Source organism: Plutella xylostella, chromosome 13 (assembly GCF_932276165.1).
Source record: "Plutella xylostella chromosome 13, ilPluXylo3.1, whole genome shotgun sequence".
NCBI lineage: Eukaryota > Metazoa > Arthropoda > Insecta > Lepidoptera > Plutellidae > Plutella > Plutella xylostella.
In genome coordinates, this window is record NC_063993.1 from 1393754 (window position 1) to 1412628 (window position 18875).

The 18875-nt window shown below is 38.1% G+C and overlaps 1 protein-coding gene across 1 annotated transcript; it reads right to left on the reverse strand.

The window, feature by feature from the left end:
• Positions 1–5884: 5884 nt before the first annotated feature.
• Positions 5885–18385, reverse strand: LOC105392638 (zinc transporter 1). The gene is made up of 8 exons (XM_048624932.1): positions 18245–18385; positions 12969–13164; positions 11651–11903; positions 11189–11299; positions 9955–10077; positions 7626–7801; positions 7144–7243; positions 5885–6401 (listed from the first exon to the last, which is right to left on the reverse strand). Exons 2-8 carry the CDS (start codon positions 13155–13157, stop codon positions 6274–6276), a joined length of 1080 nt encoding a protein of 359 aa, XP_048480889.1. The 5' UTR covers positions 13158–13164; positions 18245–18385; the 3' UTR covers positions 5885–6273.
• Between the last annotated feature and the right edge of the window lie 490 nt (positions 18386–18875).

Genomic DNA, 18875 nt, shown 5'->3' on the forward strand with positions numbered 1-18875 from the left:
TAGCTATAAGCTACTTCATATGCTTCAACATATACTGGGTTATTGGTTGTTACAGAAGATATCAACAACACTTATTGTTGTTTGTTCTGATAAGGCCGATAGATATCGCAAGTCGATATAGGTACTTTTACCTACCTGTCCTATCACTGTCAGTTGCTATGTAGACTTAATTTATTGTACCTACCGAAATTACTTATCATTCCCGAATTTCCCGATACTGTGATGTTTTAATCTACGTTTAAGTATTACTTAATTATACACTTGCACCACAGCTACGTATAATCCTATTTTATTTTAAACTCTCTTCCATCCAAAGGTTCTGGTAGAGATTGCTATAGGAAAGGCCGCCTTGTGGCAGTTTTTGTTTTTAAATTTTATTTAGTTTTTTTTCTGTTGTTGGTGCAAATAAAGAAATCCTCTTAGTATTGTATTGTATTGCAAAGTAAAAGTGGTAGATATTGTTGCTGTACCTAACATATAAAATAAAATCACATAAAATTGTAATTGTTTATTTTATTATCAACAGTTAACAAAGTTCAGTTTGTACACAAATATGTATTTATTCATTATCGTTAAGATAGAATACCTTCTAACTATGTAGGTATCTATTGGTACTTATCAAATAAATATTACATTAGCCATGAATATACTTAACAACTAGGGTGGGTGTTTATCATTGTTCGACCCAAACACGGTAGTAGATAAAAGTACCATACGACCCATAAAACAATAGCCGGATATCAGTTAACCTGCTTTCGATTTTGGGTCGTGCACTGATATATATCCACCCTGTTTAACTAAAAAACTCTTATTAATTTGCACCTACCTAATATTCTATCTATCTAAACGTAATAGGGTCAACTTTTATGGTAATTTGATAGCTTGTCTGAAGTGAAGTACGGTGGGTAATTAATAATTAAATTTAATTCGTTTAGAAATCTATCTTCATAACACCTACAATATTTCCGTTTCTTAGCAGTTACCAAATATGGAGAGAGCTCAGTTTTTTAAATACAATGTTGTAGTAAAAATAACGGTTCTTGTTGGACACCTGGCTGGAAATGACACCCAAGTTTTGACCATGAAAAGTTAACCCTGCGTACCTAACTAGCTTCCCTAATACTGTAGATCAATCACAGTCTGTTTGTATGTCGCAGGCAACTGGTTTAATCTCCTGTTTGATTGAACCACTAGCCCGTTCATTGGATGGCGCTAATCAGTTGTATGACTAAAGGACAACTCGTCAAGTCGTTGATTGTAACGTTCGACGTCTTGACTGAACGTCATTCAGCGAAGTCGTTGAATGGGATATAGTATAGCAACTTTGTAATGTCTGGTTAGGGTGAACATCACCAGACAACAGTCAACAAAAAGACTATGTTACAAAGCTCTTATCTCACAAATTAACTAAACAATAACAATAAACGTACCTTCATATTGTTGTTTATAATTATCCAGTTTCGCCATTTTTTTTCTTTGAAACTATTCGCCCGCGGCGTAATAATAGGTAAATCCATGTTGTCACACTATTTTAACACAAATAACGCACTTTAAAGCTAATTTATTTGCAAAAAACTAACAATATAGGTGCTTTTTGTGTCAGCTGTTAGCTGTTAGACGCCATATTTGTTTTATTCACCACCTGACTGATTTTAAGTCAGCTAACTAGTTGGACGTTTTGTGACGCTTGTACAATCAACGTTCGGCCTAGTCATACAACTGAACAGCGCCATCCAATGAACGGGCTAGTGGTTCAATCAAACAGGAGATTAAACCAGTTGCCTGCGACATGTACACCGTCTCCGGGGTTACTCTATCTTAAGAAATAGGTTTTGAAAATATGTATCTCGCAAGATAGTGTAACTCACCCTCCTGAACACAATATAAACATTAATCTTATACTGATCTACTTACCTATTCCTGTAAACTAACTTCCGATTACATCGTGAGTTCGTGACCATTCTAGGACAGTTACTTTAGTTAACTATTAGTAATTAGTGGTAAGATAACACACTGCATTATTTTATCCGTAGATTTTATAATAAAAACAAAACACAAATTGTGGTCTTGTAGAGATAAAAAAATAGCGGTATCAAATGTATTGTAAAACATACCTACATTTTCGTGTCAGTCTCATGTTAGTTAATCCTACAGAGACAAAAACCTGATACGATAACATAACAATGGGTTGTGTATGTCTTGAAACTCTTGAATAACGTTATTATACATTTTGCTTAATATCGTGCTACCGACCATGTTAACCTTATCATTACAGAGGAGGCCTTATAGTTTAACTTCTGTGACGATCACTTTTAATCATAACTAACTCATGTCGGAATAATCTAATGCGTCATTATACAGGGTGGCCCAAAGAGTGACGTCCAAAGGAAAATGTTTGATTCCTTAGGTCAAGGGTTAGCCAAATCACCCCCATGTATGTTCAGCAATTTTTAGTAGTTTAGGAGTTATGATTTTTTTTCCAATTTTTCTACGAAAATCGACCTCAGTGGATTAATTATGTTTTATTATTGTTTGGGATAACTTTTTTAAAGTATTTTTTATTTTTGTGTCATCCTCTTAAGATGTTCTTTTAAGCATAAAAGTTTCAGCTTCCTAGCTGTAATGTAAGTTAGTTATTTTTATGTCGAAAGTTCAAATTATATCATCGAGCTAGACTGCTCTGAATTTTCTACTTGAAATTAAAAATTGAAAAAGATATTCTCATGGTCCCTTCTTAATTTAAAAAACTCCGCAACATTCCAAAATTGCATAAAAATAAACTACTGCTTAATGGGGTATTATTTGCAGAAAAAGCCATCAAAGGTACCTGGGTGGAAATTACCTAATTAGTAAATTGTTTCAGAAAGTTGAAATATTTCTGTTATGTCATTACTAAGGACTAATTAAGTTAGAAAATGTACCAAATTAAAGGGAAAATTAAATTATCTAGTATTGTATTTATTTAAGTTACATTTTTTAATGTAAATTCTTAGTAAAATGTTTTAATCTGAGTAGTAAGATTTATGAGATAATTGTATTATTAATAATAAGTAAATAAACTCAAATAATAATTTTACACATTTACTCACTCAAAATGGCGACCTCCCATAGCAATACACAACCTACATCTACGCAAGAAATTTTCTTTAAGTCGCCTATACGCTTCTCTGTTTCATTCAGATGTCACTTTTTGACAGATGTCACATTTTTGAGAAAAGGTACTTTTTTTACATGTTTAACGTTTTGACAAATGTCATATTATTTACAATTTGTCACTTTTTTGACTTAAAGAAAATTTCTTGCGTAGATGTAGGTTGTGTATTGCTATGGGAGGTCGCCATTTTGAGTGAGTAAATGTGTAAAATTATTATTTGAGTTTATTTACTTATTATTAATAATACAATTATCTCATAAATCTTACTACTCAGACTAAAACATTTTACTAAGAATTTACATTAAAAAATGTAACTTAAATAAAAATAATACTAGATAATTTAATTTTCCCTTTAATTTGGTACATTTTCTAACTTAATTTGTCCTTAGTAATGACATAACAGAAATATTTCAACTTTCTGAAACAATTTACTAATTAGGTAATTTCCACCCAGGTACCTTTGATGGCTTTTTTCTGCAAATAATACCCCATTAAGCAATAGTTTATTTTTATTTTTATGCAATTTTGGAATGTTGCGGAGTTTTTTAAATTAAGAAGGGACCATGAGAATATCTTTTTCAATTTTTAATTTCAAGTAGAAAATTCAGAGCAGTCTAGCTCGATGATATAATTTGAACTTTCGACATAAAAATAACTAACTTACATTACAGCTAGGAAGCTGAAACTTTTATGCTTAAAAGAACATCTTAAGAGGATGACACAAAAATAAAAAATACTTTAAAAAAGTTATCCAAAACAATAATAAAACATAATTAATCCACTGAGGTCAATTTTCGTAGAAAAATTGGAAAATAAATCATAACTCCTAAACTACTAAAAATTGCTGAACATACATGGGGGTGATTTGGCTACCCCTTGACCTAAGGAATCAAACATTTTCCTTTGGACGTCACTCTTTGGGCCACCCTCTATATGGACAGATGTTGATGGTGACTATTGGTGACCAATAAGTTGTAAAGTTTTGTTCTTATTTTATTTAATACATTATTGACTTTATAAAAATGTACCTAACTACTAAACTATAGATTGGCAAGTTGCTTGGCGACCCTCCTTGCGGGGTGAAAGACGCGGAGGGGACGAGGTACCCAAGACGACAGCGGGTAGCGGGAGGGTAGCGGGGAAGGGCAACGCGTGCACTGCATGTCATTGTTACGGCAGTCTCGGCCGCGCAGCCGAGGCGGCCACATGTCTTATATAGTCTGTCATAATTTGAGTGCGACCCACATGAGATCATTGATCCTGAGACCATTAGTCTTAGGATGAGTATTGAGGCCTTTTTAATATTATCATTATATTATTATTAGGTATCTATAATTCGTCAACAAAATAACGTTAAAAACAACAAATCGTATAATGTCTCAATATAGGGGCTTCTTGTAGAACAGCGTACCGGATCAGTCATGCTACGCGGCTAAAGGTTGGTACTGCGCAGTCAGATACGAAAAAGTAAACAACAAAGACGAAGAGTCCATATGACAGTGCGTCAGTTGTCAGTTCTTGTAACTAGGAAAGCAACCAAAATTTATGTGATTTAATGAAAGTAATTAATGAGCAAAACACAGAGAAAAATTACAAAATTGATGAAATTTTGAAAGAAAATGGTCATATCGTGCTTCGCCTACCCCCATACCACCCGGAATTAAATCTTATTGAACTTGTGTGGCGGTACGTGAAAGGCGAGCTCGCAAGAACGTCGATTGACTCTAACTTAGATAAAGAGATAAAAGACTTAGAGTTGCTTTTCTCTAATTATTCGCCTAAAAAGTGGAGAAATTGTGACGACCATGTCATAAAAAATTAAGACGAATATTATAAATCTGATAGAGTATTTGACGATGTATTGGACAGGTATGTTATTGTTTATTTATAATTTATTGTAAATTAAACATAAATTGGTTTTTGTCTTAGATTTATAATTGAAGTTAATGAAAACGATGATGAAGATGAGGATGACGACGATGATGAACAAGTTCAAACAGAGAGTGAACATGAAAGTGACATGGAAATTGATTTATAAAATAAAACACTTTTACATAAATAAATTCAAATTGGTAGATATTCTGAAGGTAAACATCCAAATTTTAATGCTGTCAAACTATAAATTTTAAGCTAAATATGACATTTACGGGAACAGTCATAGAATAAAATTTTACTTACGTCAGAAATAGTTACAAGCTATCGCGAGATTAATCCGGGCACACTTTTCTACGTGTGTAGCATGTCGTGCTACCTCGCCCCCGCCACTTCTTTCACCCCGCAAGGAGGGTCGCCAAGTAACTTGCCGCATTATAGTTAACTACCTATTTGTGATTGAATACGTAGTTTCGTCGGAAACCCCAACATTGACAGCTGCAGTTAGATTTAAAGTGATCGTGATAGATATTAAACCACACAATGCGACCCCGCCACGGGTTATGACGACAAATCATCACGGAACAACAGTTTACTCGTAATTGTAGCAAATGACATAATGGGCTACACTTTATCCGCTTTCACTTACTACCATCCGCCATAGAAATACTACTGTACTATAGTAACTATATAGACCTACGTAGGTTTATAAATGCAACAACGTAACAATGGAAGCACACCAGTTGTGTGACACACAGTGTATTTGAGCAATTTGGCACAACGAGAGAACAGTTCTAGGAGAACAGATTGGGGCTGAAGGTAGAAATCATTCATTTATGAACCCTGATAATTTGTGAATAGTGGTGTACTTATCTAGGTTCTTAGCTAGGTGCTGTGAGTCTCACATCCTTAATCACGCGACAACGATTTATCGAAGTGTAGATTAGTACCTATGTTAACTAATCGACACTTCCATCTCAGAGTTTAAAATTCGGCTTCTGCCTTAAAAGCCCCACAAACTTCAAAAGACCAAGCCTGTGATCTACCTGCTCCTGAGCACTAAACCCTTGACCCTAGACCCTGGTGACCGGAATCTTGAGTGGCTCTAGAGCTGTAAATGTAGACCCTGGTGACTCGAGTCTTGAGTGGCTCAAGAGTCTCTTGACCCTATACCCAGGTGACTGGAGTCTGGCGTGGCTCTTGCCTCTATAGACACAGGTGACCGGAGTATTTTGTAGGTCTTGACCCTAGATCCTGGTGACGGGAGTTATCACGGGCGCCTCGCAGCAGCGCCGGGCGCAGCATTCCCTGGCACAGGGCTTGGAGCACGCCTGGTTGGCCAGCTCTACCAGCGCCTTCTGTTCCTCTGCTGTGCCTGGACGGGAAACCACATTATTTTATTTTTAATTATTAAAAACTAACACAGAGTATATGGATAAAGATAAAGATAGGGGGCTGCCTCTTACTTGATAGAATACAATAAGTATGGGGGCTAGAAGAATAGGTTGTTCTATTATTTTGTACTGAAACTGAAACCTTATTAAAAGGCATGTCGAAAGGTACAAAGAAAACAGTATACCTATCTAATTTGAAAATTAGTTACAGTGTTTTCATAACGCCTTTAGCTAATTCTTGCTGGAAACAAACTGTGTTTCGTTATTGTATTGTTACGTACAATTTGGTACGCATTTATAAGCATACATTACACTTCGTAAATATACCATACCGTACGAAAATGCTCCAATGTCAGCATATTACCTAACTATAGACGAATAACAAAAGGGGAGGATACGCCGCCGCCGGCGGCCAGCTGAATCGACGACCTTTAAAAAGGTAGCCGGTAGTGGACGACTACGGTCGATGGTCTACTAAGTCATGCAGATTCATCTGAAATAGTGTCGGTGACAAAAACAAGAGCTATGAAACTATCAATAGCGTTTTACACCGATGTGAAAAGATTGTCCAGAATGTCCAGTCAGATTGGCGTCATACAGCCTAGGGTGTGCTGTTGACATACAGGAACAGGTGACACGCCGCTTATTATGTAATTAATTGGACTTCTTTTGTGCCCCTAACGCCACTGGCTGATGATGAACTATCATTCTTTAGTACTGTACCTGTGAAGGAGGTGAGCAGGAACTCTGGCTGCAGCGTGACGAGCCCGATGCCGTGCCGCTTGAACACGTCGTTCACCAGCCCCGAGCTCCTCAGGTAGTCCTGGGGATCACCAGCAAGAATGTAGAGACAGAGAGAGAGTGATAATATCGATGGCTTAGTTAGAAGAGGACAGTAAGTACAAATTGAAATTAAATTAAGTAGGTACGTAGTGGGATAACTCCTGCGCCTGTTCTACATTGAGAAACTCTTCATCACTTTGGCATGACTAGTTACACTGGCAATTAACCGGTAGGGCTTGGGTGATGACCTTCATTGAGGTGTTAGTGGCCTGGGATACTTTATAAATATCTCACTAAACAGCTCACTCACATCGCGCAGCCTCAAGAGCAAGCGCAAATAGCGCATCGTGCTAGCCCTATTGATGACATAATCATAAGAAGGCAAACACAGTTACAGCCACCTCAGCAGCATTCCCACTCACATCATGAGATCCGTAAGCCACATGCGCCGTAGCCACCACGCGATCCCGATGCAGCTGCCACACGTGCAGCTCGTGGATGGCGAGCACGCCGGGCACGCGCAGCGCCGCCGCGCGCAGGTCGCACGCGCCCAGACCCTCGGGCACCGTCTGCAGTAGCACCAGGCCTGCTGAACGCACTGTGGAGAGATAGAGCTAATGTAATGGTGACCCCAACAGGATACATTGTAAGCTGAGAGGTCGTAAGCGAGCAGTCCTTCAGATACTGTCTGTAGCAGCACCAGACCGGCTGAACGCACTGTGGGGAAATATTGGAGATGTAATTATAATGAACAGAGTAGTGACTCTGACAAGATATTCTGCCCGATTTCAATTTGAAGACGACCGAATGGCGTAGTGGTTAGTGACCTTGCCGAAGCCGAAGTAGGTTCGATTCCCGGCTGGGGCAGATATTTGTTATATATTTGTTCCCGGGACTTGGATGTGCCCGTAAAATCGCAATAGGCGCACCTATTACATTGGGACTAACATAACACTCTGGCGAAAAGTGGGTGCAGCAATGCACCTTTGCCTACCCCGCAAAGGAGTACATTAGTACAAGGCGTGAGTGTGTGTGTGTGTTTTTTCAATTTGATCGGTGATGTAAAAGTGGTATGGAAGCCAAAATAGGGCTTAGAAGTTATCCAGCCCTTCTGGGACTCTTTATGGCTGAACAAGCCCCGCTGAACGCACTATGGAGAAAAAGAGCTAATGCGATTGATGTAGTAGTAAAGTGGTGACCCCGACCAGATCTGTCCGGTGTCAAAATGAGGGTTGATACAAAAGTGGTATTGTAAGCCGAAAGGTTGTACGATGTAAGTTCGTACGGGCGTACGTCGTCATTAGTGATAGGTGGCACATAATTTTATTCTTACCTAAGTATAGCCTGACATATTTGTTCTTTAAATAATTATTATCTTAATGCTTGATCATAACACGATAAATTATAATTATGTTATTGATGATGTAAACACAAGACTTTTCACAAGGTGTGATGTAATTTATATTCATAGTCATAATGCATTGTCCATTTGTTCAAGTTTAAATATGTAATTTATCTCAATAATTAACAATGAAAAGAGCAAAAGACAATTAAAGTAAATACACTATTGTGTGTAGGAGGTGCCCTACTTAGTTAATTTTCTCGAAGCAGACAAGCTCACCTAAATGATTCATTGTGAAAACACAGGGATCCTGAATTTTCAGTAAACGAACAGGCATTGTACACTTACAAGCTATGAAAAAGTTCCATATATAAAAGTAAACCCGTTAAGTACATATATTTAATTCGTTATATTTAAAATTTCATAAAAAACATAAGTACTGTTTAAAGTTACCAACGTGTTTACCGATATAAATGTTATCGGGTTAGTTAGAATTTTTGAAAAATGTTGGTTGCACTGTAGCGTTCTTGAATTAGGTGATGCTGGCTGAAAACGCTCATGCAACGCAATTTACAAATCAAAAGAAATTTTATTCAAGTAGAATGTACCTAACTGCCTACATAGATTGGTAAGTAAAAGTTTGTATTGTGATAAGCATGATTTGATAACGTAATCGTAACATTAATACAAAATACAATCACAAGTACCACAACATTTTTAGTATCTATATGTACCTACCAGACGTAGGTATCAAAGGTTGTTTGGAATACGAGTATATTTTGCGATAAGACTGTACTCACTTAATTAGGTAGGTACAATCTTAATGTTGTTAACTTAGGTGACTTAGGTAACTACTTCGGGTTTAAAAGTAACAAAATTATAATTAAGTGTATATTGGTTACTCTTGTGATTTTTTGTGCAATTTTTTTTAGAATAGTTCGCTTATCTTTGTATTGTAGATAGAAAAAATATCAGATAACGTGTACCGAGGTGCTGCCACTGCCAATCGGAAAGACAGTATAATCATTCGGATTATCGCATCAGTCATGGTTTAACAGATGTTGTTTTCTGATATGTAGTGATGAAGGTGAGACAGTAGACAGAAACAGGCGGTGACGATGTCTGTCAAGGCCCTCTTGATATGGCGCAGCCAAGTTTGGGGTTCTTACTTCTTATCATAATTTCTGAAGTCAATTTATTAGTTATCTGATAGACATCCGAGGGTCGCTGGATCGTGATCGTGTCGTATCGTTTGGAGAGGCCTACTTCCATCATTGACGATTATATTAAATGGGTCGACATAAGCACTATAGAACCACCTGAATTACCCCGTCCGGCTTTTTAGCACCCTGTTTAAGGAGCTGTTGCTAGGGGAGGCTCTTATTATGGTCTGATGATGATGAACTTACTAAAGGGATAGTTGAATATGACGAGCACGATGGCTGCCAAGGCGGAGAGCGCGGGGTCGGCGATGCGGGCGGCGTCCGGCTCCCACTCCGACGTCAGCCCCGCTGCGATCACGAACAGACTGCCTGGGGGAAACGAACCAATTAATAGATGTATATGATACAATACAATATAATATGAACGAATTATACGATACAATAGGTATCCTGTTGTATCTGATCATGTGACCACGGGCACTTGCAGAAGCTATATATACCCTTGGTCCCAATATGAGACTGCCAGTGAGCCCACAGTTCCTAAAAGGTCGGAGCTCCTTCACATATTAAAAAATCTTAATCAGATCTAGAATTTCGTTTAACTCTGTCGTATCAGTCCAGGGTCTAATGCCAGGCGTATAGGCGTATATGGGGTCATTGTGATAAACACAAGATACTAGGGTTTGTCGATGGTATGAGAGAAATTGATAGATAGATAGATAGATAAGTTATTTATTACTTAACACAACACATACACAGGTTACACAGCAAGATTTCTAACATTAATTTTTTAGATTACATAAACACAAAACATTATTATAAGACAATGCAGATAGAAAAGCAACATGTGTATTTATCATGTTAACAAAAGGGTTCTGACTCAGCATAATACTATGATTATAATTAAATAATCACAGCGCTGGTATTCTGCCAGGACCAATTTAGTGAGTGGGAGTGGAGCCTCAACGAAACACAAATATGTGTATAGTAAATATATAAAAGTGTGTTGTGGTACGTTATAATTATATTTATACTAAAATAGAAAAGATACCTAATTATATATTTATATATTATGTTCCGAATGTATGTATATATGTAAGAATAAATTGTGTTAAATGATTGTGGATGTATGCTATGTAGTATGTGTAAACTAATATATTGTGATAAAGTAAAATGATAGCAAGTGATGTGGTAGTTAATTTGCTGGGTGACACCTAGAGAAAGTATATTGCTGGCCCAAAGTGTGTTTGTGCTACACTGTGCAGGTGAGGTGGAGGTTCCTATCATGCAAGCCCTATGAGGACATAGGACGCCCTCCTGCCCGCTGGACCGACGACCTTAGGCGGGTAGCTGGTAGTGGCTGGATGAGGACGGCCGAGGACCGAGTGTAGTGGCGCTCCTTGGGAGTAGAGGCCTATGTCCAGCAGTGGATGACTATTGGCTGATGATAATGATGATGATGACCCCTATGAGGACTCACTGGCTATGTCAGTGGGCGCGTGCGCCAGCGCGGGCTCGCCCACGCCTGTCTTCAGCACCACCACGCCGCTCTCCGTCATGCTCAGGCGCCGGCTGTAGCTCAACTCGTTGCCTGAAACAAATGACAGGTGAGAACTTCTGTCAAGCGGTTTCAATGCAAAAGAAAGTTTGGAGAAATTAGTAGGGTCCTGAGTACTTTAATCGATAAGAGGATACTAGTGCTGTATTTTAGTTTAGTTGTAATTGAAGAATACCAACAAACTTTTCGGATCTAAAATACTCTATTGAAGCACGATGATGTAAGTCTTTGAAGCGTATACATTTTATTGGATTTGACTTTAACCATTCTTTGAACAACCACGTCCAGCCAGCACACGAAAGCCGATACAGTTCTCACGACAACAAAGACATTCCATTCACGGTCCCGGAAGAAATTATGCCCTGCAATTTGTCCATCACTCACCAGCCAACAGCATATAATTGAGCGCATGCAGCATCAGTCCAATCACAGCAGTTCCAATTATAACCCTGGGGTAGACCGGGGGTTGTCCGTGCGACGAGTGGACGCCCAACTGCAGGGCGTTGACGACCAGGGCGAGGGCGAAAGAAGCGAAGAGGACGTGGACCGAGAGACGCCCAACCACCTCGATGCGCGCCCAGCCGAACGTGTTGCGCAGGCGCCCCTCGCGACCCTCGCTCTCGTCTGCTCGCTCGTACTGCGGGGGATAAGGATGGAGTTAGTGGTGTGTTGAGTGTGGTGGGTTTGGAAAGTGGAGGCAGTTGTATCATTAATATAATTACATATTGAGAACGCTGAAAAAAATGACATGACTGCATTGCATATAAGTAGTTTTCTCACAAGGAGCAACAGCACAACGCTTTGCCCTTTGGCCTAGCTACTTTCTCATTCAGCTTTTGATTTAGCACATTTTGTTCGCATTTACAAATCCAGAAAATCATGAAAAATTTCCATTAGTAAGTAAGTATACTTAAAGATTAATTTCTCCTTAGTTGACATCCTGTTGCATAAAATACTTAATTCAATCATAAATTCTAATAAGTTGTTTCTATAAAATTTACATTAGCGGGAATGTTTTAATAGCTACAATGATCTAACTATTAAACAAGAAACACGGAATGTAGTCCTATGGACGTCAGTATTTACCTAATCATTCCAATCAATCCAACATTGATACATAAGTACACAACTAGATAAGTAGTCTCTACATTTTCCTTAAAGCCTTGACCTGATTTCAATACTTTTATAGAGATGCCACCCACAGCAACTAATTTGACCTTATTGTAGAGGTAAAATTTACCATCACCATAACATTAACCCCATTACATAACCATTACTTCCTTTCTATACTAGACGCTACCCTTAGGGTTCTTTCAGTTACATACGAAGTCTTTATTTATACATATAACATTATTTTTAAGCTGATATGCCTACACGCCTTGCGATCGGATCGAGTAGATAGCCTGATAAATCCAGCGATCTCTCCAACCCACCTTATACGACAACACAGTCGTTATCAGCCCCACAAGCCGGCACAGCGCGTGGCAGGCGTCCACCTCCACCACGCTGGCCTAGTACGGGTTGGTGGACCCCAACACAAGCAAGCTTGTGCTGAGAGAGTTGTCGGGTAAGTGGGCAACCCGACTGTCAGATGTTTTCAAGCTGCCCGAAGGCCTCTGACTAGGCTTAACGGCTGCTGCTGAAGCAGCAATCATTGTGTATGTAGTATGCGGGGAACAATGTGTAGGTAACTCCAACCTACCTTATACGACAGCACGGTAGTAATCAGCCCCACGAGCCGGCACAGCGCGTGGCAGGCGTCCACGAGCAGCGTGGGCGAGTGCGTGGCCTGCGCCGCCACCAGCCGCCCGCTGCAGCCGCCCGCCGCCAGCAGCAGCGCCAGCGTGGAGCGCGGCGGCGGCAGCCATTGGAGGTACTCTTTCATCGCCATTGTGTAGCTGGGGAAGAATGTTAGGTGAGAAGGTTGTTATGAGCGATTTCGCTTGAGAATTTTATGATTTTGATTCACCTGAAGGATCAGTAATGTGATTTCTTTATGGGATCACTATTAAATATACCTAAGTATACTTACATAATATAATACAGATAATTATCTCATATTATATATTATAGGTATCTATGTCAAGTTTAGGCTACCAGCTTTATTTTCCACACCCAATGTTAGTTTCCCGCCAGTGTACCTATGCATTTACATCTTCGTGACAGAAGTTCATTCACAAAAAGAAAACTGCTTATTACGGTAATAATTACAACTTTTGTTCAGTAAGCGAGCCATCTATTCTTCACCTAGTTCCGAGTAAGTAATTACTGAATGAGTTATTATAACTATGTTAATGGGGGCCTTATCTTGCTGTGATGATAAAATAACACGTTAGTGGTACAGCGGAGATAGTAACTGAATTGAAGCTTCTGTTAACATTAATCCTGTATTTTTGTATCTATAGGTACATATTTGCAAGGAATACTCAAACACTAGGTACTTTAAAAAAATCTTACTGTAAAGTACCTTGTATACTGTTTTTAAGCCGTTAAAAGTGATGCTCACAAAAAAACTAGGCAAGGATATATTTTAAAACGGTTGACTCTACATATTAATAAACATAAGCTTCTTATTATAGCTAGTTACCTTATGTATTATTAGTGTTACTTATACGCTTGCAGTCACAGTCATTGTATTGTTGTGAATGTTGTGATCGCATAAATAACCACAATACAATATGCATGCATACAAGGTGCATCTAGTTTCCAGGTTGCCTACCTACTTCCTTTCTATCGTCTAGACAGACCCACCTACATAGTTTTCCGCATTTTCTGATCTTCCAGTAAAATAGGATGCATTATAAAATACTTGAATTTTCTGGAACCCCTAATGGCCTCTTACGGAACCCCTGGGAACACGGAACACTAATCGGGAACCGCTGGATTAGTTAACAGTTGGTTAACAGCGGTATATCCCTGATGATCTGTGGGTACTGGCGTATTCTGCGTCCCGGAAGGCGACCATCACAGAGTAATGGACCGTCTCCGGATCACGTTGATAGATGCGGACTTTTGCATACGATAAGTACTATACCATGTGAGGACTGGTATGGTTAAGTTTTTTTTATTAAGTACATTAAAATCTTGCTGTTATTTTTCTATGATCATCTATTTGTTCGGTATGGACGAAGTTATAATATGGTTTGGTCATGGTTGTGTGTTGGTGGTTATTGTTGCAGTTGTGTTATAGTATAGCTAATATGCTATGACCATTACGTGCTATTTCTCTAAAGTTAAATGTAAGTTACTAAGTACTCAGGAAGGCTCCCAGTCGTGCACTTTTTAAATCCTTAGTTCGGTCTCATTACCTCAACAAGTTAGGATATAATTAATTACAGCCTTTTCATGTACCTCTGTTTTAGTGTTTAATATTTATATATATATGTGTATGTATAAGTATATATAATTATAATATATTATTAGAATGTTAGGTATAGGTTTATATATTTTTTTATATATGTAGGTGTAATTATGGTAGATTTTGTGTAGGTTTTTTTTTTGTGAGATTCATTGATTGATTGTGATTTTTGTTATTTTTTTTGCACTTCCCTACTTTCTGCTCCTGAACCTCCTGCAGGTTGACTGGTAGAGAATGCTCTTAGCATTAAGTCCACCTCATTGTACATCTACTTTTGTAAATTGTGCAATAAAAGCATAAATAAATAAATAAATAAGTATTAGAGATTATCTAGTTAACTTAGGTGTAAGATTACGGCGGGTATGAAAAGGAAAAAAAAACATCTAAGTAGGTATTTGCGTTGATTTTCGTTTGTAATTTTACTAAGGTAAATTGGCGTGGCCCTTAATATTATATAACGACTTTTATAATATTAAGGGCATAAATGGAACTACAGATACTAAAGGTACCTAATGTAGAATTGTATGGATAGGTAGGTAAATGAACGGTACAAATGGCCACTGAAGGACCAAGTAAAAAATGATGTCGATTTTACATCGAATTATGGATTGTTAATATCTAGAGCAAAGCCATTGCCACAAAAAAACGTACTTACCTTACCCTACCTACATAAATGTTCTCTTTATCGGTCATACAAAACATAAACTTGTAAAGAAATCTATTTTGATCGTCAAATCATAGCCGGACGATCGTTGACCTGTTTATCTGCGAACGAAAGTGTAATACGCCCGCACACTGCTTGGGCGGATTCCAATTATTTTACTTTAATCGAGAGAGCGAGCGCTTTGCAAACATTTGAATTTAGAATCTACCTATGAGCCTCTGTATCTATTCTATCAGACATCATCCCGGACCAAACCATGAACAAACTGCGAATGTAGATAGGAGACTATAAAGTAGAGTTTGGGACACCGCCTATCCCCGGTCGGGAATCGAATCCGTGACCAATCCTGAACAAGCATATTATTATTATGACGAGGAAATTGTGAGTAAGTAAATAAATACTTAGATGTTTATAACTAATCAATGTTAGTTATAATTAATAAATACTTAGAACTTTCCCTATCCTGTATTTGCGGTAGGTAAAGCTCATGTTATTTTCTCTCTAGCTCAGAGAATGCATTGTTTATTATAATAAACAGGGCCGTTCAAATATTCAACTGTGAAAATGTTTATTTAATAATAAGATGAGACATTTCCCGAATCACAGGTTGTTATTTTACTCATTGATATATTTATCTAAATCGGTTATTATATTTAGATAAACTGAAGGATATTTTGTATGTCCCATAATAACATTAGTTTATTTACTTAGATACCTACTTACTTCTTTGGTATTATCCGTTGCCAATAATAATTTAATATCATTTAGGTGCAAGTATGTAAGAAACAATATTTACTTAAGTATATGGTGAGTTGGGGACATCTCACACACACCGCTATGACATGACAAAAACAAGCGCTCATCATACAAATGCGGCTCTATGTCCTAGCCGGGATTCGATCCCGGCGGCCCGTGCTGCAGAATAAGACTCAAGTATCTTTTCTGTGCTAGTAGCACAGGGCGCATTTAAGAATTGACATAAATTTTGCATCGCGCTCACTCACATCGCGCAGCCTCAAGAGCGAGCGCGACGGAGAACTTTTGTCACGTCTTAACACGTTCACGGACAATTGAAGATTGGGAAATATTTTGATATGACACCTAAATATCCCATACATTTTATCGTTACGCCTTGAAACGTATTGTCATATTTCACTATATTTTATTTACGTAATGTGACAGTTACGGCCATAGACGGTATCGTCTATAAGCGGTTTGCCACATCATGCATATCGAACAATGCGTATAGTGACATCTACGGCTACAGGCGTTACCGGCAGTTATTTTCTAGGTCCGAATCCTCTTCAAAAATGTTTGTACGCTTTCCAGACCTCGGTTTATAATTTCTGCATGCCATTTAAAAAAATAAAGGTGATGTACTAAGAGTATACAAAAGGTACATCGACCAAAACACAATTATTTTCGTTCCCCATTACAGTTTTATATTCGCTTTTCTATGCTCTATTTAAGTAATTATAGTATTTAAATCGAATAGTAAGGTATCCTATATGCAAATCAGTATATTTTTTTATTAATTTATCATTTATTTACCTCGTAATTTGCCACAAAATTACCAGCCCACCACACGTTTTACACAATATTTCCGCGACGCTCGCGCCGTGACACCAAAATTTTGGAAGATTATTTGTATTTGTAACGGTTACGGCTACAGGCGGTATGTCACTATAAAGTTCACTTATGTGTGGGCAAAAGAACCCCCCACAACTTGTTTGTTATGACACCTAGAAACAAATGAATTAGACAATCACAATACGACATTAAACCATGTATCTCCTGTTAAGACTATGGAAATGAAACGGCTATTAACGGATCGTCCGTTTTAACCAATAGAAGTTGGACGGCCACAGGCGCGTAGTCATATTGCAAGGACATTTAATTACGGCTCTCGACGGATTGACCGTGAACGTGTTAAATGCGCCCCGTACTAGCCCTTCTGTTTCGATATCACCTCAACTGTCATGCTAACAATGCCACACAGTATTAACCTATCTTCGGAAACGTTTCCGAGGTTTTTCAACGAAAGCCGAGGAGAGTGAAATTAGAAAGGTTAGAGAAACTGTTTCCAGTTTCAATAGGCAGTACCTACTGCTAAGTCTTCTAACTTCTCACGGGTTATTATAATTATTATAGCGATTTATAGATATTACGTAGATAAGTTTGTAACACATCAAATTGTAACACATCTGTGATTAGTATGAGTAAGGTACAATTAAGTAGGTACTAGAAAGTAATGAGTACCAAAATAATATTTGCGTATTTTGAGATAGGTAAATAAAGTACATTGATTATCACAATACTGTTACAAAATCCTTGGAGATAAGGCATAATCATCGTAATAGGTAGGTACCTACCTAGTTTATTATGTACCTACTTACAAGCACTATTTTAATTCTAGCTGTAAGTGTACGTATGCTTATTAAAACATTACAAAAATAGGTCATCAAAATATGTTTCGGAGTTCCTAACTACTTTGATAATCCATGACCGAGGTCGGCGAGCATTTGTGCCCAAAGGCTTGTGGCACCACATCTGGAGATTCTAAAACTAAGATACTTTTCCATATAAATATTTCGTGAAGTATGAAATTTAATTTTTAAGTGATCTTACTGAAGATACTTACGTTCCTACAACCAGTTATAATGCTTAAAACATCGGAAAATAGGTTCAATTTGAATAGTTTCTTATAACTATAGAATTTTACGAAATACTATGTAGATAGAGTAGGTATTTCATGACATGCTACATTGTGCTAATTATATTTTTAGATCTCCGCGTGTTTATGTACAGTATACGTTTGCTAGATTTAGTAGTTCAAGGCTAGGGACGTTTCCGTCGTTCCTACCATCTTAAATAAAAAAGTAAACCCAAATAAATAAATCGATAATAAATCTAGGAATTTCCGATAAAACTATATGTATGTTTTATTACAAAATACCTGGTTATGGCTTGCGCACGCGCAACGCACTTTCAAAATAAAAACAAACAACCGCAGCCGGTGACGGATGCGGCAGTTTTTTTTATTGTGACAAAAAAAACTATTATCACGCTTCGACACTTCGGCCAATGGCTTCAACTTCGAACAAAAAAAAACGTTTTTGTTACACTCACCAAAAAAATAAGTTTATAACTACTAACACAAAAAAAAAGTTTTCACTGCACAACTTTTAAACTATACGCAATCCTAGTCACCGCACTGTTAGTAAACACGCGTCGTTCTAAGCACATAGCCGTTGTATAATATTTGACGGTAATTTGTGAAATAACAGTTTTTAGCGCACGTGTGGCGAGAGTGTGGCCGCGCACTGCGAGAGTGTGGCGGAGCGCGGAGACTGGCGGCGACTACGCCGGCCGCCGATAACTGAACTCAAGTGAGGCCCGTAGTTAGAGAGCTGTGCAAAGTACAGTGACATTCTCAAGAGGGTCTTCTCAGTCATTCGTTGTTTATCAGCAACGATATCGGCGCGTATCTAGCGCGTGGAACCCTTGCTTCGCTCTCGCGCTGCTCCACTTTAGATATAATAGCAGCAGGAGATTAATTTACAACAATATGCTCTCCCTATACCTAC

Bases quoted from the DNA above. Each gene is read 5' to 3' on its own strand.
- LOC105392638 (XM_048624932.1), bottom strand. From the start codon at position 13,157: ATGGCGATGAAAGAGTACCTCCAATGGCTGCCGCCGCCGCGCTCCACG. The intron at 11,904-12,968 runs GTAGGTTGGAGT...TATCCCCCGCAG, and splicing joins CTACCGTGCTGTCGTATAAG to TACGAGCGAGCAGACGAGAG. The intron at 11,300-11,650 runs GTGAGTGATGGA...CATTTGTTTCAG, and splicing joins CAATTATATGCTGTTGGCTG to GCAACGAGTTGAGCTACAGC.